Genomic DNA, 26,587 nt, shown 5'->3' with positions numbered 1-26,587 from the left:
TGCATTGGATTGGGAAATTTTCAATAAAATAGATTTTTTTTGTGTGTGTGTGTGTGTCTGTAGTTTGATATGAATTGTAGTTTTTATCATTTGTCTTCCTGTTATTTCAGATAACCTGATGCGTGTTTGAGAAAGCAAGATTACCAGTTAGATTACCACCAGGCTTTCCCCATCAAATCAGGCCTGTTTTCAGCCAATTCTGTTTCATAAAGGAGGATTAAATGAGTCTGACCTTAGTTACCATGGAAATGTATCCCTCCAGACTGTTTTCCCTCCTGAAGGGTCTTTACATTTGCACTGTGAACATCAGTTTGCAGTTTATTTTGACATTTGCTGCACTTATTGCATACTTAAAATCGGAGCTCATACCTTTTCCAGATTCCAGTATTTATATGCATTGCATTTAAAAAAAAAAAAAAAAATTTAATGCAAGGCTGTAAGTAGCATTTCTACATCTGTTCTCTCTTTCAATGTCACTTTCATAAACAGACACAGTTTATTCAAAATACAAGAAGTAAACAACTAATCTCAAGGTATGCAAACTGTGTTTTGACCATGTGAAGACTCTTATGTCACTTTTATGAACCAAGTAGCCAAAAAATTCAGTCGCCATCAGGGGCCTTAACTTTATTATAAATTATAAGTCCATGTCATGTTAACCCCATCCTAAAATCCCATAGACAAGTATTTAGCTATGTTAGCTATGAACCTTAATATTAATCAGATAACAATTTCTATTACAACATTTATGCTGAAAATGTTTTTAAAAAAAAACAAGACAAAAACCAAAAACATCTAACCGTAAAAAGGAAACAGTTTTCTTTTGAGAAAATAATTTATTTCGGAACACGATGACCATATATCCTTTCATAATTAGGTCACACACACCACTGGTTTTCTTCCACAAAAACGCCTAGTGTTCAATATCAGAGTACATTATGTTGTGCAACTATGTGTGCCCCGTCTAGCTGTTGCCAAATCCCTTAACTGTCTTTCAGCATCAAAATGTTTGTAAAAACAAACTAAAAGCTGCATAATGATTACTGCAGGTTAACATAGTGAAGGCTCTCACCCACTTGCTTAGGCTGATAAGATTTCAATTGGAAAATCCTTTGAGAAGAGCACAACACTGAGGTCCAAGGTGTATTTTTGGATTCACTGACATTTTAAGTGACTCGAGAGGTTTATATTTGATTTCCTCAGTTTCCAAGAAACTTAACATGAGCCCACAATCTTGGAAAAAAGGTGATTGAAGCACTGGGGTTAGGATAAATACAGAGGACCATATTTTTATATCAACACAGTAAAACACATTTCAGATCCCACACTCCTTGAGAAAATTATCTTGATGACATGTTTTGGTCTAATAGACTTTGACACTATTTCCTGTCACATTAGCATTAAATGAAAAGAGAATCCCCTCCTGGTTGGATATTGCCTTTAGTTTTTCACCCCTCGTCCCTCAAATATTTGAATATACACTATCTTTATATATTTATTTTGCTTTTTCCATTGTTAAAGTGAAGACGTTTTGGTTTTTGTCAATCAGAGGTGGTGATATGACACAGTATACACTTACTGCATGTTTACGCATCAGCACTCACGCTCTGATGCATTTGCACAACAACACAAGAAGTCATAATAACAATACAAAATACAAAAAAAGAAAAATACCCAAAATAATAGATTAGAAAACAATACATCAAAATGATACATCTAAACCTGCATTTTTGTGCAAAGTTGGGGGGAGGCAAAAAGCTTATAAAGAACACAAATGGCTCTCACTGCAGAAACTGGGTTTGTGCTGGTGTCATCAATAGTCATCGGATTTTTCTACAAGCCTGAATAAATCCAAACCACATGATTTTTCATTGTTGTTGTTGAAATGAGAGCTGCGGACAGAGTGAACCATGAACCGTATAATCTCACTGTGGGTGACTGTGAGGATGTCATCAATGACTGGCAGTTGTAGTTAGGTCTCCCTGACAACAGATGGCAATAGTGGTTCGTGGTTTGATCAATGCAGGATGATAGTCTTTAAAGACAAAGAAAGACTGTGGCGGCTCCAGACAGACACACACACACACACACACACACACACCTTTCAATGAGAGATGCACCAACCCAAACACCAAACACTCGGCCGCTATGTCACTGATCCAGATTAAACAAAGATTAAAAGTCAATGTCATAATATTTAGTGCTTCCACTTTCAGTTTCATTAATTCAGTCACGGCGGGCTGCTAATTTAAAACCACAGCAGTCCCTGGTCTCATTTTACAGTAACACACAGTGAGGTGTACAGATTTTAAATGTGTGTATGAGATCAGTATTTGGTATTGGTAGATACCCTGAGTTGAGAGGGATAAAGTTGGATCGGTGAATCCCTATTTGTAATTTTAGCCAAGCCAGCACTGGTGAGACTAATGCCTGGAATAATGTCCACCACAGGAGGTTAAGATGAAGCCATTACATCTCAAAACACATCTCCATAAACTGTGTTTGCAAAACTGTCCTTGAGCCAAAGAACAAACGATTGGGATTTCAGTAGTCATCATATTCACAGTGGAAGTTCTATTCTTTTGACAAAAAGAATCTCCACCCAAATGATTTCCAAGAATAAATTTAGATGCTAAGAATAATTATTCTTCAGGCATAATTTTTCAGGTTGCAAACACAAAGACTTTATTCCACTTCCTCATTTTTTTATGCAGTCAAAGGTGACGTCTTTGAGTGTGAACAAAAACTGAAAACTGTTCAGCATCAACAGAGGTTCTTGATTCTTATTATTTGATTGTTTATAAATATTCTGCACACTTTCAGGAATGACAGTGTGTGCTATTAAATGAAGTGCCCTGATATGCCAAACTTCTTGCAACTGGAGTAAACACTAGAGGTTGCCAGGTCTTATAAAACGCAAACCTTGACCTTTCAAGATGCACTGTTGTCAATCACTGCGCATCCCTTTGTAATGTCAAACCATCCATCTGTCTGTCTCATCACAGTGTTCAATTGCAGGTTTTAGGTTACACATTTACTTGGATAGACGTTGCCTTGGAAAAAGCTTCCTAAGCCCTTACAACAAGGTTTGCAACAGGTTCTCAGTCAGATTCAGGTTTAAAAAGTCCACAGGTCCCAGTACCGCAGTAAGATTTTATCTAAACCTTTGTGATCAATTTTAGCTCTTAATTGCAGCTTTTACGTCCTCGCTGCTGTGTTGCAGCAGCTCTAACGCTCAGCTCAGTCAAGAAAACAGGAAAAGCTTTTGAATGCAGTCTTTAAAACAAAAATACTCCCTCACATTAAAATCTGTCTTGCATGCATTGTTCTCCATCTAATTATACAATATAACAATCACCAGTATTTTACAAACAATCCACTAAAATAAACATTTGGTTTTGCGTTGGTATCCTCAGCCCTCCTACTCATCACACCTCACAGCTCAGATTATAAAAAACAAAAACAAAAAACAAAACAAAACAAAAAAAGCTTCACACTGCTGAACTTTCCCTTTAATAGCACCGCAGTGGCCAATCAGTAAACTGCATTTTCAAATTTCAAAAACTACAGGATAATTTGCTGGAAAAGTGTACTAAGATGTCTGTATTAAATGAGGTGTTTACAGTGTTGACTATTTAGCCTCTGTGCAGTGGCGATAGGTTTCTGTCTGTGCAGTAAGAGAAGGATATCAAGAGTCTTGGCTGGACCTGCAGCTGGTCAAAGGCAGAAGAAAGAGTAAGAGGGCTCAAAGACACTGACAACATACAACACAGGGAACAACTGAGTCATCTAACGTCTCGTTATCATCCTCGTTCCCTCCAGTTCTTCATCTCTGTCACAAGGAAAGTTAAACTAAACCAATAATCTCCATACCTGCAACTCGACTAATGAGGGGGGAAAAGGAAAGAAAAGACTGTGGCAAAAAGGTTTTAAAGTGCATTGAATCAAAGTGATAGAATGTGACCGAGGGAATGTGTAAGAGTCCCACCTGGGGTTGATCCCTGGTCATGTCTGGTAAGCACTGAACACTTTCATTTCAAGTGTCGAACATAAGTGCCAGGGGGATGTTATGAGCTGGATATAATGTGTAAAATCTCACCATAACACTTCTACTGAACATTTTCTACAAACAACAGAGCAACAGCTGACCCAAAAGAACAGACCTTATAAGGGCCAATAGACCATGAAATCACCAGCCAAACGCATAGATCACATGCTCCGTCACGGGTCTTTAACTCTCTGCGTCTACATAGGCGCACACAGACATACAAACTACATCTGTGAGTTACATACATACTACAAAGGTTGGTCTGAACAGCAGACTAGGCTATTATGGCCTTGGTGGTGATAAGCAGTGAGCTTCTGACAGGTGCAATAAATTGGCACCTTCTGCAGCACAGTCTTTTTTTTTAATTCAATAGGAGGCTTCTTCTGTGCTCTCGATTTTCACTGAGCTACTCTAGAGTGGTGCTCTCGCTTTCCTTTTGATGCCATCCTAACTTCACCTCCCGTCGTATTTGGTCAACGCCTCCATTAGCCAAGGATCATTGTTGTGTACATGTAAAGAAACAACATGTCGAAGTCCTCGAAACAAGCACAAAGGCAGTTACTTGTTTTTGTTCCTTCGCATAGTGTAAGATGATGGTGAATACAAAGGGGAACTGTGGAGAAGGCGTGGAAGAGTGTGGGTCGGTAGTTGTGAGTAGCACCAGAGGAGAAGGCAGAGAAGAGAGAGCAGTTTAAGGTTTAGTTCAGTTTTCGGTTTAGGTCTCCTCAGTGCTGGGACAGTGGTGTTGGAGAGGTTGAAAGGTGAGAGGGAAGAGAGGGGGTAAAAGAGATAAGGAGGTCAGAGGTTTAAGCTTTTTCCTCTGCGCAGGAGCTCTCACTCAGGTGGCCACTTTGGCATGGCGGTTTCTGTTTCTCCCACTGGCACATGGCATTGGCGTAGCCCACAATCACTTTGTCCATCCAGGTGAGGGGCTGGGGGAAGAGCACCGCGCCCTTGAAAAAGCCCAGGTGGCCTCCGTGTAGTGTCAGGGCAAAGATCACATTTGGCTTCTTTGCTAAAGGGTGACACAGCACACAGTAATTAGGCTTCTGTACTCTGCCCAGTGTTTACTCATCAGTATCTGAAAACCAACACTGGACACATGTTCAAATATGGGCCTGCCAAGGATTAATATTTTATGCTTGTTACAGATAGCGAGGGTGGGTTTGCGTAGTCAAACAGATAACAGCAGGACTCACACGCTAGGTAGGTTTATGTGGCAACTACCACTGCCATAAGTTTGAGCCGGTCAATAAGTTGCTAAAGAAACCAAGATTAAAGTGAATGAAAGAGACACTGCTGCTCTCTCGAATTACAAAACCAATGTTTTTCAAAAATAAGGCAAAAATTGAAAATGACATGTTATAAGCACATAAGACAGGTTCTCCCCGACCGACCAGTATCTCAGACTGTAACACTCAACTTTTTGCTTGTTTGGCTGCCAAAATAAGGCCAAAGTATGTCGACACACCTGCCCATGCCTGTTGTACAAAAAAAAAAAAAAAAAAAAAGGTCCATAAAGAAATGTTTTTTTTTCAAGTTTGCTGTGGAAGAACATGATTGGACCGCACGCAGCTCTGACCTCAACCCAATCAAACTCTTTTAGGATGACTGGAGATGCTGACTTATTGCCCGACTCTAGAGTTGGACCTCATTAATGCTCCTGCAGCTGAGTGGGAGCAAATCGCTAGAGCTAGGCTCCAAAATGTTGTGGAAAGCCTTCCAGAAGAATGGAGGCTGTTACAGCAGCACATTAATGCTCGTTGTTTTGGAATAAGATGTTCCACCATAAGATAAGGTTTAATGCTCTCGTGTCTACATATTTTTGGCCATGTAGTGTAACCATTAACAATTGACAAGACAGGATTGAGTACTACAGCTTCGCACTAGGCTGTACAACTCTCCTTAAGAGACCTATTGGTGATGACTGATTTTACATTTGGTTTTTCCACAGTTTACAAATACAGAAAGAGGAGGTGAATCCATTCATACTGATTTTATTTCATTTGCAATAAATAAACCCTGAAACTTGAGGTAGGTCGTATGAATATTGCAGAAAAACCATTAATCTCTTTGTGGCTGCCGTGTGAACCTATGCAGAGTGCTGCAGCTGCGGACAACCAGGCAGGGTGATCTTCTGAAAAGGATTAGCCTGGATCTCTTTATTCTCTCCTGCTCTCATCTGGGTTAGTGGGGGAGCCTGCTGCGGTTGAGTAGTGATCGAGATCCCACGGGGCTTTCCCGACTGTGTACTGTTCATGACAGCTGCTGATCTGCTCTGGGACAACTAAGTGCTCATCCAGACCCCGAGCCACCACCTCAACAGGCGCTGAGTGACAGGTGGGAACAGGAGGGTCTGGAGAACAGCTCATCGTTACAACAAGACGCACAAGGTTTGAAGACTAACACATGGGCACATCACTTTCTCTGACATGACTAATAAATTATTGTTTCAAGCGTTTACTTTGTTGTAATGTATAATGTCTGTTGCCGCTTTTGCTGGTCCAGCAGTCATAGTTAAACTTTATGGAACATTGTATCACAGCAACATTCAGTGCGTTCATGCAATAAAGAACCGATAACCTCTGAACACTACAAACCAGAGCTGAGTGTACCTCGATTAAGCATTCTTACACCAAATGTAACACTTACTTCCACATAACCGATTCAACAGTAAGCTGTAAACTGTTCCTATCAAACATTTTCAATCTAAGATAATTATAGCACCAACACAGCGAGAATATTTCTGTTGAGTCCTGGTAGTCGTGTGTCAGCCTCAATTTATCACATTTAAAGCAAAGGGGCAGCAGGAGCCTCTTTTCATTAAGTGTTGCTCTCTACAGACACATGTCAGATAGAGTCATTTGTATTTCCAGTCAGGACTTATCCACACACACACACCCTTACATGAGGGATTTTCCTTTTCCAAAATAGTTAAAGTGGTCATTCATTTTAAATATAGCACAGGCTGAGGAGTAGGAAAGCTTGATAGGCACTATGTAATGTGGGCAGTCAAACAGCATACTGCCTCTTTATGTTTGCAAAAATGAGGTTTGAACTTTCTGTGCAGTCTATTTCCAGGATAAAATCTTTGATGTTGGGAGCCTGTAAAGAAGTTAAACTCACTTTAAACAGATAGATAGATGGACCATCACCTGTGTGTGTGAGCAAGTGTCACAGCTGCTGTAAAAAAGACATTACTCATAGGCTTGAACTCTGTGCCACACCCTGCCCTGTTCAGGGTGCGGCGCCAGCCGATCAGAAGGCCTTTTGAGACTGCAGACATATTTTTTGAGAATCAAATTGGAGGAGTCAACTGCAGCCATTAGTCAGACAGGAAAAGCCTGTTGAATTAAAAACAAATAAAATGGACTCAATAGAGAATCCACTGCAAATGTGCCATGATCTGTCTGCAGGTACATCTACTACTTGACAAACTCAAGTACAAAGCTGCACTATACGGAGCCAAGTACAGATCATTATTTTTGATTTAGATGTTTTTAGAAATCTGGGAATTTGTATGTAGTATTAAATATTCATTAATATTTGTATATTGAATATTATTAATTTTTCAGACTAAGTATTATTCAAAATCAGATTATAGAAACACCATATTAAGTTAAAAATTATGCAAAAGAGTTTTACCGTTTTTTTTTTTTTCATTCTGCAGCTTTTAAGCTTCACTTTGTTTATATAAGTGGAACCTCATTCTGAGCTGACATTGCCAAAAAAAGACACGGTTTACTCTATTACTCATTTAGTATCTTTTTAGCCACAGGAAACAGAGCTACCTTTTCCATTTGTGAAAATCTATTTACAACAAACTAATACATCTGGGTACTGTTGATTCTAATGGTTTTAAACTGAGACACATATTTAGTTTAAGGTCAACACTTTGAATTTTGCATTTTTTTGACATCTGTTGCAGCCATAGCATGTCAACAACAAGCCCACCACTTCGTTCACTGTTTGTTGCTAAAATGTGATCAGAATTATATGAAATATACAAAATTCAGTCTTCATGTTCAGGTAAATGGCCAATAAAAGATAAAAATCTCAAAAGGTGTACTTTACGATTGCTAAGATGAACACAGTTAAAATAGCTTGTACGGATTTTTTTAACACAGGTTTTTAATACTGCTGCAGTTTTCATGAGAAAACATGTTTTTACCTGCTAGTGTGCGAGGGATGGTGAGCAGTGAGTCATGAACCAGAGGATCATCTGCAGAGTTCACTAGCAGCAGTGGCACATTTACCTGAAAAGAAGAAAATAATGAAAATCTATACATCAAACACACAAACGGGTCAAAAGGAGAAACAAAATATTAGATGATGTGAGGTGTATGCAAAAGCAGTTCTTACATTGTGAATATAATGAACACAACTCTCCTTCTCATAGTACTCTTTGAGAGAGCTGTGGCCGTGGAACTTTCTGTTAAAACCCAAAGAAAAAGAAGAATCATTAGAAGAATTTGCTAGAGATGGAAACCTGTTTGAGAAGAATATCTCAGATATTTCACATTCTGAACACTGACAAATGGATTAACACAACTGTCAGTAACAAGTAAAATGCAGGTAAGTATATCCAAAGACTCAGATCTGTAATCTACTGCATAAAATAACACCGAGAGCTATGTCTTTCACTACAGGCAACCTCAAATTGTTTTTCCAAATACCTCATGATGTTGTCGTCGATTTGCATGAGGGAAGTTGCTGTGTACAGCCGACTAAGATCTGCGTCTATCATTTTAACTGAGCTTCCTCCAAACAGACTGTGCCTGTAAAACACACACACACACACACACACACACACACACGCACACACGCACACACGCACAAACATTATTCATAACACATCTTGAAGTGTGAAGTTAATTACTTAACTGCTAGTGAAATGCAGTGAGGGAATGTGCGAAAATAATTCGGGTGGGGGATAGGGGTTGAACCTTATGTTTAACTTTTAAAAAAAAGCAAAGACCCTCCATGGTGCTGTTATTATTTTATTTAATTTTATTTACCTTCCCCTTGACTTAGAGAAAAAACTGCAAAAGCTTCCAACCAATATCTCCAAATAACACAACAGTGTTGGTTCAGCTCAATTCACCATTAATAACTAAAAGAAGCAAAGTAAAAAGAGTTTAAGATGGTGCACCCAGTGTAGTCTTAACTTGAGCAAAAAAAAACTGGACGCCCCCCTCAATAATTTTCATACAGTCCCCTACTTTTCAGTGTAACTCAAAGGCATTATAAACGTAAACTGTATTCTCTTTGCAGTCCAACACAAGCTCAAAATGACTGTATCGAGAGGGTGAGCCATCATTTTCTTGTGGAAGTTTAGGGAACATTCAGAGAATTGACAAACCATGTTGTATGTTATTCTGATGTGAGGTTAAGAGTACTGTCTTTGGCAAACACCAGAAAATACCTATGTAAAAATAAACAACACGTTGACAGAACTTTACAGTAATGAAAAACTATAGGGAAACACTTTGTACTTCATAAGCAGGGCGAACGGTGATACCTGTGTGAGAGGATGATTTTCTTCATGTTGTCAGCCATGAGAAAGTTATAGAAGCGTCTGAACTGATCCCACTGTAGGAATGTTTCTTGAGCCCTGAGAGATACAGACAAACACAGAGGAAGTTAGCTTTGTGCAGCCCGTCTGCATTCCAAACAACACACTCAGTGTCCTTTGTAATCCACTGGACAAAGAGTCACGCTGGTGAAGAGTAGCAATGGTGTCAGGCATTAATATGCAGCTCACTGACAGAGACAGGCTGAAGCAACACAGCTAACAGCTAATGATATTCAACAAGAATCTGACCATTAGAAAAAATGTTTTTCATTTTCCTTTTGACATTTCAAAACCATCTGCATGGTATCATTTATTAATCACACAGTATTTGTGGAAAAACAGCAATAGCCAAATCCCTCAAGAAACACAGACAAAAAGGGCCAGTGTATGTTTTGATAGTAATTTGAAAGGAGAATTCATTAAAAAAGGGGGAAAGTAAAAAACTGCAAATTCAATGTCATAAAAGACCAGTCTCTACAACACACCTTTCCCCCACTGCCTACACCCAAACTTTAACAGACCTCGCCTGTCATGTCTGCCAAGAGACGCTGGCCGCAGTTAAAACACAGGAGGTGTAGCTCGGTCCAAATGAACACATGGTACAGAGTCAGTCCATTCTAACACCCGCATGCACTAGTTGTTTAAAAACAACATTGTAATACACTGGTTTGGCCCCGATGAAATGTGACTATGAACACAAAGTGTTTATTCTGGACATGTTTTAGAGAGCCAGTTCAGTCCAGCATATTATGCAAGCTAACCCTTTCTGCATTATGCTTGTCTAATCAAATAGAAAGGATCTTAGGGAAAAAACATAATATAGAATACACAGTGGAATACAAACGACTGGATGAACCAGTTCAGAGAATTAACCAGCACTCCGAAGCTTATGTCCCTTCAGGACAAATTTTTACAGCCTGTCTGTCTTGTCGCTTGTGTCTGACCAAAGTTCTTCAAAATGACAAATAACAAATGTTATATATCAATTAAGATTAAATAATAAACAGAATACCTGAATGATTCAACAGCTGTTAAGAGATGGTTGATGAACTCATGACTTAACATGTCATTATATTATGCAAGCACTTATCATTTTGTGACATTATGCTGAGCTTCATTTATATTCATAAATGTGTGTACATCAAGTGGCAGAGTTATAAAGGGGGTTTGATGATACAATGCATTTTAAATAAGAGATGAGAGGACAACAACCCACCTGAGAGCACTGTACCCCTGACAGACGCTGACACAACACAGCACTCGCTCCTGGTTCGTCCTGTTCTCGCCCAGGAACTTACATACAATGTTTCCACCCAGACTGAAGCCAACCACAATAAGCTGGGTCTGAGGATACGTCCGCTTAATGTAACCAACCATGGCTGCAAACTCCCACGTGCATCCTGTAAGAGAAACAGTACAGAGTTACCAATCAATACAGAGGAACACCTCTGTAGGACGGAGCATTTTGCTTTACTCCGCAGTTCCAGGTGAAGGTGCCTTTAGCTCAGAGTATTAAATTTACGTCTCTATCAGACCGTTTAAATAAGCTCAGGTGTGAAATCTCTTGCTATCGTTTATTCTGGGAGCTTTAGGGTCACCCACAAGCTCATATAACCTTTTAACTTTTACCTGGAAATACTGTTTTACTGAGATTTGTCTAAAGGCATATTATGATATCAAACCACCTCTGATTAAACCAGATTACATCAAAATGAAGTTAAGGTCCTACCAAAGACTACATTTTTTTTTTTTAAACTTCTTGAACTAATATTTCAGCGGTGCTCACTGCTATGAAAATGGCTTCTGGTGTTTCTTAAGCCTCAACCACACTAGACAATTGGATGAGAGCAACAGGCCGAGTTTTTTTTCAGTTTAAAAACTGCATTATTTTTCTTAGATACACCTGTTATGAAAAAGTGACTGAAGTCAGCTCCTTGGTCTCACCGTAAGTGAACATTCGTGGAGAGGTAAGCTCGATGTTGGGAAGAGCTCCCAGGTGGTTCAGCACAGCACAGCGGTAACCATCCTTCTGGGCGTAATCCACAAAGGTTCGGATGTAATGCTTCTCACTATGGTTACCAATACCAGGGCATATCACCATGGTGATGTCATCTGGTGAAAGAGGCAGATGGACCGGAGAGATATTTAGGCACAGATAAGAAGGAGAGTATGTCACCCTACTATTACAGCACATCGAGACAAAGCACTGCTGCCGATTCAAAATAAAGGATTAGGCTGTTTGTCTGTCAAATACAGATTTAGCACAACAGAATGGAAATAGTAACGCTACTTGTTTGGGAATCAAATGTCATGTGAGTCTTAAGCTTTCTGAGAGGACTAGGAGATCAAAGCTGATGTGGTAGGGTCAGGGTTCATCTGAGGCATTCAAAGAAAGGAATCCATCTTTAAAACTTCCTCACACAACTGCATTACAGACAAGCCTAGAGTCAATTGTATTACCATAGATGACTGGGAAAACCTGGCAAAAATAATCAAACCTGGACAAAATTACTTCATTTTGTTTTTCAAATATCTCAAAACAATCCTATTTATATGCTCCAAAATCCTAAATTTGTCTCAGAGGGATTATAAGAGGGTTGTAACATACATCTTTCGAGACCCTCTATCCCTGACTTTCGACTTGAATAAAGAAGAACTCAACAAAATGGGAGAAACCTCAGGAAGACCAGCAAAGCTGACCAGACAGACATGCAATAGGTTTTGCATGAACAGTCTAGACAAAAGTAGCAGTGGTAGAATTACAATATAAAGAAACAGAATTACAACTAAGAAAAACATATAATATATAATATATGATGTTTCTATGTCTGACATGGCAGTAAAGAGTCGATTAGCCGATTAACTACTATCCAAATACCAGCAACCAACAGTATAAAAATGTTGGTAAAGAGATCTTGATCAAATGCATCACCTCCTGTTCGATGGTCCCCCAGTGGCTCAAAGAGGTCAAAGGTTGCGGTGGCCCCATCCTGCATGGGTAAGTACTTCCTGATTCCACTGGGGTGAGGGGAGCTCACCCGACCAAGTTTACCATACAGTGCTGTCTGGAGGTGACCGCTCTTACCCCACAGTAAGGGAGGGATGTACCTGGAAAAGACAAAATTGGACTCTGCTATTAAATTTGATCTAGAACCTTACAAGAGCACATGGTTAGTGCCCACAAATAACATCAACACAATGTTATCCGGACCACATACATTTGCATTGGAGATCTAGGAGAAAGGCATGAATGTTCTGGCACATAGTTTGCGTACAAAGTACCATTTCTGTTGCAGCTTTTGAGAGATCGCTCCATGTTCTGACATCAATGTTTAATGTCAGACTGTTGCTATGTTTTGCTAAGTTATGTTTGGCACGTGTACTTCAATTCCAGTTTTACCTCTGTAGGAGTTAGCTGTAGGAGTCAAGTCTTTGGATTGCATAACATTGCTTTGCAATATCATTCCTTATGTTGTGGGTTATCAAGAATCGTCATCTTATTTTCACATTGAGGCCAAAAGCTTGTGAATAACTTGACAGGAAAACCCTTTTAGATACCGTTTTTTCAGTCCTATCATATAAACGAAAGCCACGTCATTGCATTATTATAATCAAGACTGGTGATAAGAGCGATAGGGATAACAGCCAAAACAACTATTTGTTTGCTTTTCATGTAATATTGCAGCCATAAAAAGGTGATAAATAATGTTCAGTTCACATGACACTGTCATTCAGTAGAGTTTTGAAACTGTTCAAGGGGGAACATTTTAGAAACATTTTAGTTACAGGTTCATTTAAAGACAAGGCAGGCTCCATCTGCAAACATGAGCTTTTACAGAACAAATCTGACTTGTTCACACTGTTTGGAAACTACACATTAGCAAACATTTGAGTGTCCCCGTCTCACTTTCCTTCAGTTACATAACATCCTATCTGGACTTTTTCTTGTTAGATTGGGCAACAAGTGAAGAGTGGGCCATGTTGAAGATAATGAGATCAGATGCACAACATAAGCGTAACTGCGGACTAACACTAGTTGTGTATAAAGTACATTGACCAAAACACGGACACAGTAAGTTGCTGCAGAGACCAAAGGGTTCAGTTACATCAACAGTTACACAAGTCCTTCACCCCAGAGTTTCCTCGTTTCTTACTGTGGCTCCAACAATTATTCCACCTAGGAAATACATTCTTACATAAGAGAACTGTCAATCACAAAGCAGACTGCTTCCATTTAGTGCTGATGTAATCACCTCCAGCATGCACTGTAAGGTTAGCTAAAACTTAACCACACTCTTCTAGAAGGTACACTGCCGGCTTATGACTCGATGACTATAGAAAGAGGATAACCTCATTGTTGTAATGTGGATAGAAGGATAAGCACATCGTCTGGTTAGCTCAGTTCCTCAATGGAAGGAAAAAGCCAACTTAAAAACACAAACTTCTTTTTTCTCTGTTGGTATTTTTTCCTCTCATCCACAGTTTGAAAAATTCATATTAATAGACCCAATTCAAGAGGCCTTCTTTTAATGCAGTTTACAATTAGTACTGGTGTCAACACCTCACATTAAATTTCACATGATTAAAAATTTGACTTGTTGTCAAGTCTTATTTTTTATATTAAAAGACCTTGGGAGTGATCGCAGGCTCTGATCTCCCTTTGAATGTGAGGGATTTTGGAGGGGTTAACCTTTTGTTGGAATTTGAAACATTAGAATCTGTCTGTTTTTTAGAGAGGTAAACGACACCTTCTCATACAGTGTGTCCAGATCAAAGTCCGCAAGTAAAGTCACGGGTTTTTGATACCAAGCTGAGAAAAAAAAAAAAATCACATACTACAGTATGTAAAAATAAATAATGACCAAATGGCTTGTCTTGACAATTTGCTAAAAAAAAAAAAAATATATATATATATATAAAATAATGGGGTAGAGGGCAACCTTAGAATAACTGCATCATGGTGACTCGAATCCTTCTAGTGATCTTTCTGCTCTCATTTATCTTCTGTTTCTCTTTTGACTTTTAAATGAGCTTTCTCTCCTGTTATTGTTAGACTCTATTTGACTATGTTTATGCCTATGTTAGTCAGGTATTGGTCTGTTTACTGTTGGCTGCTTCCTCGATACACGTAAATGTAACATAGTTGCTGCTTTAATATCAAAGAGCAAAATTTTAAAAAGTTGTAGAATCTTGTTGTTGAACACTATCCTTAACAATTAGCTGAGGCATGTCTGTGGCTGTCTTGTTTTATTTTGTCAAATTAAAACTATAAGAGGCAAAATAAGTTCCCGAAGATTAAAGACACAGACATCAGACTGACAAGCAAACACCAGGATGCACTTCAAGAAAAAAATAATTTGTTCTGTGTTGTCCTCTACGTTAGCCAAAACCCCGTGTGCATGTTCCCAAACACAGCGAAACAAGAACATTGTTGACTGTTAACCTCACAACACCCCTCCTATGCTTTCCGCTGTGTAATTGATCTCTGTTATGCAACACCACAGGGTGTCATTATGCGTTCCAAACGTGACTTTTCAAAAACACAGATGATGCTGCAACACCAGCATCAACAATGCCGACGGGTCCAGTTATCTCAGTTAAACTACGCAGCAGGGCATACATTTCTATGGCCAAAATATGACGGTTCAGGGGGGGAATGGTAAGAAGCCGGACACAAATGTAAACATCACTGTGGCTTTGTGATTCACTGACACTGCAGCTGAAAGGCAAAGGGCTCAGTAACAATCAGTTACATAAGCAGACACTCATGATGAAGGCTTGGAGAGAGTCCCCCCACAGAGCTGAAAGTTCGTCTGGAGTATTACAACCAAAGCAGACCACAGGACATGGAGGGTGATGCTCGTTGAGGACAAAACAATTGAATTAACACTGTTTAAAGGGAGGGAGAGGTTATAGAAATTACAGGATGTTAGAGCCCTGTTGTTAACCTGGTTTATTCTATATAATGAAGACCTGCCCTGTTCCAAAAACCAATGATTTGCATCAGTTTTTATAAACTCAGATGGAAGATTCAAATTATAGTAGACATCAGAATTACCCTGCAGAGGAGACTAGCATTGTCATAAATGCAAATCCCCTTGCCCTGTGGTGAACAAGTCTGTATTTGTCACACAAGTGTGACAAACCCAGTATACATAAAACACAGCCCGGTTTTTAATTAATGCTAGACTGAGGGTAAAGCCAGACATCTCTGGTACAGACATGTGGCACAGTCAGGAACATTAATGACAGATGGGACCACCGGTAGAAAAACTGCTACCTTCACTGCAGCCCCAGATGGCCGAGCTGCAGCGCTATGTCCATGTTAACGCCTTGAGTGACAGACACAGAGCTGAGAAAGCAACTCACTCTTTGGTCAGCTGAGGACAGGACTTGAGAAGGAAGCTGTTGAGGGGTGTGTCCTGGTAGGTGAGGTCCGGGGGAGCGGTGGGGCTCTTCAGGTTCAAGCAGCGGACAATGATGTAGAGCACCGTGGCCACTGCTGCCAGCTTCATGCCATCAAACATCGCCGGCAGCTCTGGAGAGATGGTGTGCACATCTGGCTCGTGGTTGCTCATGATTATTCTGAAAAACAAAACAGGGGACCACACTTCTTTCAGTTTTTTCTTTTGTGAAAAACAAATCTCAGAAACAAATACTGTATATTTCCTTATTTACACAGCCAATGAATTAAGAACTGCGTTTTTTAAAACAAACTTGCATTCCCTTTCAATATTTAGTTTCGATTTGCCCAAAATAACAAAAAATTATGTTTTTGAGTTCTTAGTTAACTGTGATTAAGTCAGAAATGGGATAAAGCACAAAAATGGAAAAGAGAAATATTTGATGACGTCTGACTGACCTAGATATTCCTCTTAGTGCCAAAGGCTTTGTAGCAATGATCTGGGAGAATAGTGAGTGAGAGCAACTCAGTCAGAAAAAGAACAGTCAGTTATTTAATACACTAACCTTAATTACATTACAGCTCACACATTAGTAATAGGAACTCTTGCTGCATAGAAGATAGAGGTGCTAACATTACTTTTAATAAATCATTACATTCAGCAGACACAGTGTGATTCAACACTGAGTAACATGGCTTACAATACAATGCACCAGTACAGTTATACTTTAAAGTATTAACTGAAAAATTTAAAAAAAAAAACTAAAAAAAAACAAAGTCATCTGAGCTGCGAAATTAAAGAAAAAAAAAAAACAGAAGTGTAAAGACTCTAAAAAGGCCACAGTATCTGCTGATAACACAAAAAGGGAAGTTGTGTTACAGGATTTCACAAAAATAGATGACGGTATTTTTGTATTGTTGTGACCAAGTAGCAAAATTTAAAGCTAAAAAAAAAGCCTTTTACTTACATTGTATGTTCAAAGTAGTCTCAAATGACTTGTTCCAAAAGTCTGAAAATGCGAAGAGGTGAAGTCACAGTGATGTGGTCAAACCTGAGAAACAGAAAAATAAGACAGAAAAAAATATATATATATATTGAGCCCTCTTGAATATAGTAGTTCACTACTATTCTTCTTTCCAAACGTTTCCCTTACACCATGGTAATACTTGTGTAAAAGCCTCAACACCACGCCAGTGTTCTTAACACTCCTCTTCAGTATTATCAGGGCTGCAACTAACAACTACTTTCATTATCCATCAATCTGCCGATTATTTTCTCGATTAATCAATTATTCGTTTTGTCTAGAAAATATCAGACATTTGTGAAAAGTGCCTGTTAAAGTTTCCCACAGCCCAAGGTCACATGTTCAGATGCCTTTTTGGTCTGACCGCCAGTCTAAAACCCAAAGATATTCGGTTTACTATCATGTGTGACAGAGAAAAGCATCAAATCCTCACATTTAAGGAGAACATTTGCGGGTCTAGTTGTTATTCGAGTGTCTTGTCACAAACTAACTAAGCACAATGTCACCACCCTGCTTTAATTCAGCAGTAAAGTGATAAGTCAAAATAATGATAATGGATTAATCATTTAAAGTAAAACATTTATCAAGTAAAACGGTTTGTTTCAGATCATTCTAATTTGACCAGTTTGGTTTATTTTTGGCTGATGGTCCGAGGTCCTTAGAGACAAATCCTGAATCACCAACACATTCAGCCCAACTGAATGTTTTACTTCTTAAAATCAGAGTCCTTGACCTCAAACCATCTCCAGAGAAATTAGGAGCAGGTATAGTCATCTGTCAACATGTTCCTGTTAATAATGAAGCAATAGCTTTAGACTGAGTCTTTTAGAGGTAATGGTCATATTAAAACATCACCTGTAAACAAAAAAACTGCCCCAAACAGACGTGGTGCCAGAAATATCCCCAGCTGCATTAAATTCACTTCATTAAATAACCCTCCCCACATCCACATACACAGCTAATACCCGTCTCGTCCACTGCAAGCGAATCCGGTTAGTATATCTGACAGTTGTATGTAACTCTTGCCAAGAGAGCGTGTTTATTATAAGCCACAATGTGTCGTTTAACTAATAAACGATCCAAAACGAGCTGCTAGCTACTAGCTCTTCCTTCTTTGTCACGACTCACAGCCAGCAGGAGAGGCGTTTACTGCCAAAAGGCCACACATTGTCCTGAGGTTAGTTACTGTTAGCTGGCTGAGGAGAGGAAAAGGGATATAAATAGGCACATTCACGGACGAAGGAAAAGAAAGAGAGAGAGAGAGAGAGAGAGAAAGTACGTTGACTTGTGCATCTGTGTTATGTTTGTCTGAGAAGGCCAGCCGCCCCTCTGGTCCAGGTGATTTAAAAAAAACATTCCGCTTCTGGACGAGTTTGCTGACCACCCTTGTAGATTTAGCCTAGTATTTTCCCATTAAAGCATCATAGCTCAGTTACACCTGTTTTTGTCTTAACCTTGACTTTTTTTTTTTCTTTACAGCCTATCTTTAGAGGTAGAGCATTTAAAGGTCCGATTTCTTCCGTTTATTACCGATCTAACGTGAAGCAGCATCATCCGGGCACCGACACCCAAGCGCACACACAGCAGCAGCCTCTTTAGTTTACTTACCTCAGCCGGGATAATAAAAAAAAAAAAATGAATCAGCTCCTTGCTGCTTAAAACGCCTTATTTATATTCGTGGCATTTCGTTTCGCTTGTTTGTTTGGTGTGTAGGACGCCCTCTGGTTCACGGAGCCGAAGCTAGCAACAGCGGCTCTGACATCCCCGATTCCACTTCCTACAAGAATCTGGAATTTGCGTACCGGCTTTCTCATTGGTCAAAATGGCCGATGACGCTCTACCAAGCGTTAGGTCATACAGTTTCCACGCCCTTAAATTTGAGCCCAATTCTTATCTCTTTATCTCTTTATTTTTAAATTATTATTATTTTCCACCCCATGTACTTTCGTTTATTTTCTTATTTTTAATATATATATTTTTTAAATTGTTGATATTTTTCCCCCCTCCCACTCAGACACGTGCAGGATTTTTAAAACCACGTTTAGCTTGTTCAATAAAGAACAAAAAAGTCAGCGCAGTGGATGCTCAAATCAATTTAAAACGAAACGAAAAAGAAAAACGGTCTTTGCCGTATACTACTTTTAGATTGTTGGACGAGATCCCTCCCGAACGTGATAGGAGCGTGAGCTCACACCTGTTACATAACATTTCAGCTTCACCGATCCCCATATGCAGTACACTGGCATGTACCAGCAGGTGATGTGGGAACACTTCATAATACAGCACGCAATTTACAACGTAGGCTGATTTTACTGTATGAATAAGGTAAGGTGATACAGACAGTCACCAGTTAATGTAATTAACTGTAGGTACGTGATAGTGGAAGAAAACAAGACTGTGGCGTCCAAGGAAGTGACAATTGCGCATTTTAGAGGAAAGTAGAAATAAATCATAGGCCTATCATAAGAATTTTTGTAAATAATGGGTACCTGCAAGGTACAGTGCTGGGAAACAAAAGTTAAGTTTAGGAAAACGGTGTTATTATCTTGATCTTACTGTGTGATTAATAGATTTAATTGTACGTTCCCCATTAAACATTTAAGATGTAGCTATGTTTGAGCCATCTTCATCTGTATATTATATTATTACATTACTTTATCACAGTTTTTCCTCCTGGAATGACTGTGCGTTTGATAAGATGCGTTCGTTTTATACTCCAGCGTATCTGGTATGAGATTCTGGGCAAACATGCCTGTCAGGAGCAAATCTTCAAAAATGTAGTCCCATTTCTTGCCTTGTCTTCATTCCAAATCATAAAATGAAGTAGAAGACGTGAGATTGAATCCCCATAGTTCCCATATAGCCTGATCCCATTTTTCACGAACTTCAGTTTTGTCTCCCAGTACTGTACCCAAAAATACTCCTACAAAGATACTTCCCCATGGTCTTCCACTGTATCTACATTTAAGTATCCTACAAGAAGGATGCGGTCAGTATTTTATCGGTCTCTGATTGATACAAGTATCAGCAACAATTGGGCCGTATCATAAGCTGTTACCATACAACTTATGTTTAATTTACACTCTCTCATTCAACTTTAGGGCATACAAATACACTATCAGGAATGGCAGGTGTGAATTTGCAAGAACGTGTTACTTAGTGTCATGGATGGATTACTGAACGGGCCTACTGGGTACAGAACCCGTGGGCCCAAGGGGTCAAGGGGCCCCAGGTCTTCACCTGGAAGATGTCCAAGACGGACACAAAAGGATCAAAATGAGACACAAATCCACCACAAAGAGACAAGAAACGACTGCAAAGAAACACAAAATGACTACAACCGATGCAAAAAGGCTACAAACAAACACGAAACGAACAGGGCGAAGCACAAAACAACCACAAAGTCACAAAAAGACGAAAAATCACCACAAAGAGGTGCAAGACAACCACAGAAGACCAAAACGGTTTTTAGTCATTTTGTGTCTCTTTCAGTCTGGGTGATTTGTTCCTGTAGGACGGTTAGGAGCCTTTTAGATGTCTGTGACCAGGGGCCCGTTGTGTCATAATCTGCCCATGCTTAGCGTATGCAGAGTATACTGCAGTGTGGTTTTTTAATTCTTGAATAATTAGCACAGCTAAGAAGTGACAAATGAGTCTTAACTTAACCGTGGCCAGTAGTAGAGTCCAGTTGAGACATGCTGGAGATTAAGTACAGCCCCTGTTGCAGTGACAGCACAATATCCACCTGATGGCGACAGAGTTTAACAGATTGTGTTATGGAGGCTCTTCATCCCGGTGATGTACAATTCATATAAAGGTAAAATAAAGTTTAATTATGCCCGGATGGCCTGTGAAAACAGAATAAATTAAAATTTCTAAAGTAAACTATTCTTTTGACAATTTATTGCCCGTACTTTGGATAATAAGATGGGTTCTTCATATGTGTTAAGTTATATTTGACCACTTGCCTTTTTTTTTTTCCAGAGCCTAAAGGCTGCCCACACACAGTAGGCAACATATGAAAAAATATCTATTTCATGATTCCTTCTGCCAAGAAATGTGAGAAGAGAGTAAAATTCCCCCAGTTGGAAACAGGGTGAGTCGTACCTCTGTCGCTTCATTAACCAGTAATCACTGGTGGGGCATTTCTTTAGTCTGTCAAACCAGAGTCGTTGCCAGTTATCCAAAGTTAATGAATGGTGGCCTAATGTTTGGTATTAGTCGTTCTCCTGCTAGTGCCCTTGACCAAATAAAATAGCGGTCTCAGAACTGGATTTGGTTGGGCCCTGCGCTGTGGCTGCCGTGTTCCTAAATAGTTGGCAAGGGTCAAATACAGAGTTTTTCCCACAGGGATTAATTCAAAGTATCAAATTGTTAAATCACTCCAAATTTTTCACGTTTCTCTTCAAAGTTTGATGGTTGAAGTGGGACAATCCCCCTGTGGCTCCAGACCAGGGCTGGATTACCAACCGGGCAAAGCGGGGAACCCCCCCCAGGGGCTCCAGAACCCGAGGGGAATTTGATTAATTGCAAATGTTTCACAGATTTACACCACTGAAGTACAACATCAACTATGACGGGTCTTCCATTCTCCATCTGGTGACCCAGGCTTGAAGAAGGACTCTTTGTCAAAATCTAGTTATAGGACCTGAAATGTTTGTTTATTTTGAGCTCATTTGTTGTAATGTTGTGTTTCAAGTTATTAACCCACCATAAGTTATTGTTGTAATATTCCATCATGAGGCTCAAACCAACAGTTATTTTCATTATCAGTATGTCTGACAATTACTTTCTTTGTTAAGTGATTGATTTTACACTGTATAAATGTCAGATAATAGTAAAAAAAAAAAAAAAAAAGCATATTAACACATTCAAATTGCTTGTTTTGTCTAACCAACAGTCAAAAATCCAAAGATGCTGAGTTTACTACTAAAACTGGCAAATATGCGCTTTTGAGAAGCTGGTACCAGTGAATCTTTGACAAATTTTGCTTAAAAAATGACCCAAACAATCAATTTTCAGGATTGTGGTCAATACAATTTCCGGCAATCATCCATTTGATTAATCAACTGACCGGCTTTACGGCACTGGTTGGTTTCTGGGTGTCTGGGGAAATAATGACACTGTCATGTACGGGGGGTCAACAGAGGCCCAACAACAACTTTTTTGCTCCAGGGTAAAAATAGGCCACCCATGATCCACGCCTAATAATCAATAAAGCCTGTAAATGAACTATAACTGTTATTTTCTTGAATGAGTATTTAAAGGTCATTCTGAGCTACAATTATTTTCATTTTCACCTGGGATGGGTGCAGAAAAAATAGCCTGTCAATGTACACTGGGACCAATTCAATAGCCCCGCCTACCGTGTCCAGTGGTGCCTTCACATGCTCCTCATAAAACAGGATATTTAGGAACAAAGTTTGTTTATTATTCAATAAAGATAGGGAATGACAACTAATTAGACTGTTTGGTGAACTGCAATTACTTTCATTTTAGATCACCAGGTACCAGAGCTTGCTCCTGTTGAAGAGATAGACTTAAGAGCATAAAGCCCTTGGCTGGATTAATCAGGGTCCCAGGGTAACAAGTTGTTGCCAGGCCCCTCTTGACCCCCTGCTATAGGCTACACGGCAGTTTCATGATTTCCTCCAGGCAGCTGAAAATGATTAATTGGTTAAATAATGAAAATGAACTGGCAACAATTTTGATAATTAATCAATCATTTGACTCATTTTTTAAGCAAACAATTCACTGGTACCAGCTTCTCAAATGCGAACATTTGCTAATTTTCACAGTGTTCAATGATAATCTGAAAATCTTTGGGTTTCTGACTGTTGCTCGGACATAAAACAAAAAAAAACAAAAAAAAAAATGTCATTATGATAACTTGGTCTTTAGAGATTAACAATGGGCATGTTTACAGTGTTTTCTGACATTTCATAGACTCAAAAAAAAAACAGTTATTAAAGGATATATTGGCAGATGTACTGATAATGAAAATAACTGCTAACCTGCTTTGACCTGTCTGTAATCCAGCCTTTTTGGTGATAAATTAGATTAATATATTAGTAAAATATATGCAAGGAAATATAAATAGGCTATCAAATAAGACCAAAAATGCAAGACGCCTCCAATTGAATCAAGGAGCAAAAATATAGAAAGGCATGAAGGCAAAGCAAAAGGCCGACATGAATGAACATGCTGGGAAACGTTTCTCTCACCGCGTCTCTCTGTTTACTGACATGGCTCCGAGCTCCGAGCTCCCCGCCCCCGAAGTAACGTCACATGTCATTAACTCGGGCATTATGAAAAAAAAAAAAAACCCAGCTCCCTCGTTCATCGCGTCGTCGCTCCTGTACGTTCCGGCCTGAATGACCATATTTCCGACGGCACATTAAGGCAGCACAAGTTTAGACGTCTAGCGGTAACGCGTCGCTCCGATCAATCAAACAAACAAACAAACGAACAATCAGACAGACGGACTCGACTGACTGACTGATTTACCGACTGACCAAGCTGCGGAACAAACAAAGTGAGAGCGCCCGAATATGAAACGCCCGGGAAATGTAATAACGTTGTTTCTGACAACATCTACGCTTCTACTTTGCCTGTATTCAGTCAGAGGTAAGTCTTTTTTTTAACCTCCCACACAATCAGATTGATCGCATTAATACAGACCCCCCCCCCGGTCAACTCCTCTTTCTGTGTTTATGTTGTTCACTTGCAGCATCTCAAAGCTCTCTAACTTCAACACCAGACTTCATTCACTTTTTTCCTTGGGACCTTGGCGCTGAACTATGCCGCCCGTTCCTACTTTCCGTGCCACTGTCTGAGGTTCAGTTCGGTACAGAGTAATCGAAACCGGTTCACAGGTGAGCCCTGCTCACGGTTACCGACTCGTGAAGATTCCGGCTCGTGCGTTTCCCGTCTGCGTGTCGGGGTCACTCGCTGACGTGGGGGGGGGGGGAGCGGAGGGTTGGTCGTTCAAACGTAAACACACGCCTTTCCTCGGTGATCAAAGGTATTTAATCCCACGACAGTCTTAACATGACAATGGCGGTCCCCAACGTTTTCCGTCAACAAAGCCACCTGTGAAAACGATTTAGACATTCGGGATTCAGCGATGAACGTACGCAGTTGTTTTTTTTTTTCCTCCTGAGACTAGTCAACGTGTAATTTGTACACCCCGTCTCCCAAAACACCCGCTTATTATTGTCAAGTTAAAGTGGATAATTAAATGCGAGACTTGCCTGTTATTACATGTGAGACTCTGTTATTACACAGTTCTGTTTTACACAGTGTTTATACCGTAAGAGGCAGGTTTATAAAAGAAACGTTACTTTATTTTATTTCTTCCCATCTTGCATTGCACCGCCCACAGCACAGAGTGGCTTGTGAAAATGTAATCTCATTTCTGGACACTCGTGAAAACGCGAGGTGGTGCATCGCAAAAGGGGCTCGCCCTGTTAACAGTGAATGTGTTGAAATTGTATTTGTAGGCTACACTGTCATTGTCACACTAAGAGAGAGGACAGCACGTGCGACCCGGCCTGGGGCCAGCGCGGACCGTTCGTCCGATCGCCTCGGTTTGGTGCGACCCGGGGAACGTGCTGCCAACAAGGCGACACGTTAAAACGCTCCGAGTTGAACGAGTCTCTGTACAACCCAGGGCCCCTCGCGTGCCTCGCTCGTTGCCCACCTGTCAGTCAGGTGGGCCGCCGTGCGCTGGGCCCGCCCGCGAGGCCGCCGTCGTGCCGCACGTTCCTGGGAGGGCTGAGACGCTCCCCGCGCGACCCGGCTAATCCCGCAAGCTCTTAATCCTGCACGGAGACACGTTCCGCTGTCAGCATTGGCCGCATAAGAGTGTTTCGCTGGTTTAGACCCGGGGTCACGCCGTTGGTCTCCGTCGGAATCAGTCGGCGAGAGCCGAAACCGCTCGTTGATTATGCAAAGTGGTCAGTCGACAGAAAAACAACTGGCAACTATTTTGATAATAGGGAAGTCAAAAGGGCATTTTTCAAGCCAAAATGCAAAACGTTCCCTGGCTCCAGCTTCTGAACTGCGAGGATTTGCTGCTGTTCTTTGTCTTACGTGATAAGACATCGAATATCTTTGAGTTTTGGACTGTTGGTCAGAAGAAACTAACTAGCAATAACTGTCTTCACAGCTGGTTTTCATGCTCACACAGGCACCACTGAGTAAAATATGGAGCTGGAAAAAAAAGACCATCAAAATACATAATACTGACAACAGCTGTCAGTTGTGTTCCAGTATGAAAACGGTTCGAGTAAGGCGACAGAATCTGCAAGATTATCACGCTCACATAGTCAATATCACATTTCTATGCCTCGTCATTGTGGTGACACACTTTCCGAAGGGAGAAGGTCTCCAGGTTTTTAACCGCACATCTGCCAAAGAAACTGGCAGCAGAGTCTAGTTGGAGCTTGGATGATGGCTCCGACGTCAGCAGACCGGTTAAAACAAAAACAAAACAAAAAGAAACAAAGATTATGAGTTGAAGGTGTTGTAATTCTGACAGCTCTGGTGTGACTCATAGATCCTTGCCCTGCCGCTCCCACTCAAGGTCTCTGCCATCATTTCCCCGATCCAGCCAGGACCTGTGACTCAGCACTGCAGCACCGCCGCTGCTACCGACAGACACTCCAGCAGCAGCGGGAGGAAACCCAGTAGCTCCATCGTTGTCTGGTCCCGGTGCGGACTCTGATAGCTGTTAAAACTCAGCGCGCTGGCTGAGCACTAAGCAGAGCTCCAACAATGCCACACGTGTCGCTTGTATCCTGTTATATCGCACTTTGACGCTAAAGGGGCGCTAACAAAATACCATTGTGTAAGGAAATACACTATTGAACTGAATTATGGGGAGTGTAGGACCCTGTGTTTTAGAGTCTTGACCTATATTTAGACTGAGTAAAGTTAGGCGATCTCGGGCTCTGCTGCTTCAGCCTTGGTCCCTCTTTTTTTAAATCTGTCTCTTGAAGGTCCCCCTAGTTTATGGAAGTGCGGTACTAAATTGCTGGAGGGGACGACTTTAAATGTTTTTCAGGGCCTGTATTTACCAAACTTCGAAGAATTACACTTATGAATGGTCTGAAGCACCAAGTTAAGAGTAAAGAAGTCAAATATAGTCAAAATAGACTAAAAATACTCCTTTCTTAATTATACTGCTTCAGCTAATGTATTATTATTATTATTTTTATAAATATTATCACAGAAAACAGAGGCGTGCTCGGCTCTGTTTCAGCTCTTTTAAATTAAAGAGTATTTTAAGGTCAAAAGAAGTTTGATAAATTGTTTTTATTATCAAGTTTGTGAGTAGGAGTAAAAGTGAAGGATTGTTACTTTTATCTCCCACTCAAGTCCAAAATGTTACTCACCCAGGAATGATTTTATGATGAATTGTTGTCACGTACTCGTTGTTTCACCCCAACGCACCTTATTTTCTTCTACTTAACGTACTGAGCGGGAGCTTGTCCTGTTCAGTTGTGGCTTGAACCCGTAGGTGCAGGGAGCAG

At 40.2% G+C, this 26,587-nt stretch overlaps 2 protein-coding genes and 1 long non-coding RNA gene across 18 annotated transcripts in view; 2 read left to right on the top strand and 1 right to left on the bottom strand.

Annotated features, from left to right (window-relative positions):
* Nucleotides 1-768: 768 nt before the first annotated feature.
* On the bottom strand, nucleotides 769-23,307 carry LOC120802544 (monoacylglycerol lipase ABHD2). Of its 15 annotated transcripts, XM_040150928.1 has the most exons (13): nucleotides 23,276-23,307; nucleotides 20,718-20,796; nucleotides 16,995-17,078; nucleotides 16,486-16,526; nucleotides 15,993-16,208; nucleotides 12,556-12,731; nucleotides 11,568-11,735; nucleotides 10,840-11,023; nucleotides 9,570-9,662; nucleotides 8,725-8,826; nucleotides 8,411-8,480; nucleotides 8,220-8,304; nucleotides 769-5,063 (listed from the first exon to the last, which is right to left on the bottom strand). In XM_040150928.1, exons 5-13 carry the CDS (start codon nucleotides 16,199-16,201, stop codon nucleotides 4,855-4,857), a joined length of 1,296 nt encoding a protein of 431 aa, XP_040006862.1. In that variant the 5' UTR covers nucleotides 16,202-16,208; nucleotides 16,486-16,526; nucleotides 16,995-17,078; nucleotides 20,718-20,796; nucleotides 23,276-23,307; the 3' UTR covers nucleotides 769-4,854. The 15 variants fall into 15 exon arrangements, with proteins under 15 accessions (XP_040006862.1, XP_040006437.1, XP_040007170.1 ...); XM_040150503.1 differs by lacking the exons at nucleotides 20,718-20,796; nucleotides 23,276-23,307 and adding an exon at nucleotides 18,660-18,857; XM_040151236.1 differs by lacking the exons at nucleotides 20,718-20,796; nucleotides 23,276-23,307 and adding an exon at nucleotides 18,582-18,607.
* Nucleotides 17,999-21,825, top strand: LOC120803321. Its single transcript, XR_005709325.1, has 3 exons — nucleotides 17,999-18,043; nucleotides 21,036-21,147; nucleotides 21,463-21,825. It is a non-coding gene; the product is annotated as an uncharacterized LOC120803321 (long non-coding RNA).
* Nucleotides 23,308-23,389: 82 nt separating the features above from the next.
* Nucleotides 23,390-26,587, top strand: part of LOC120802431 (EGF-like repeat and discoidin I-like domain-containing protein 3) — a 12,376-nt gene continuing 9,178 nt past the window's right edge. For both annotated transcript variants that reach the window (XM_040150380.1, XM_040150293.1), the window contains exon 1: nucleotides 23,390-23,678. In XM_040150380.1, the coding sequence (XP_040006314.1) occupies nucleotides 23,603-23,678 (76 nt within the window). In that variant the 5' untranslated portion in view covers nucleotides 23,390-23,602. The remainder of the gene's footprint in view (nucleotides 23,679-26,587) is intronic.

This window comes from Xiphias gladius, chromosome 1 (genome assembly GCF_016859285.1).
Source record: "Xiphias gladius isolate SHS-SW01 ecotype Sanya breed wild chromosome 1, ASM1685928v1, whole genome shotgun sequence".
Lineage (NCBI taxonomy): Eukaryota > Metazoa > Chordata > Actinopteri > Istiophoriformes > Xiphiidae > Xiphias > Xiphias gladius.
Note: the sequence above shows the minus strand (reverse complement) of the source record. Positions and strands in the feature narration are given on the sequence as shown.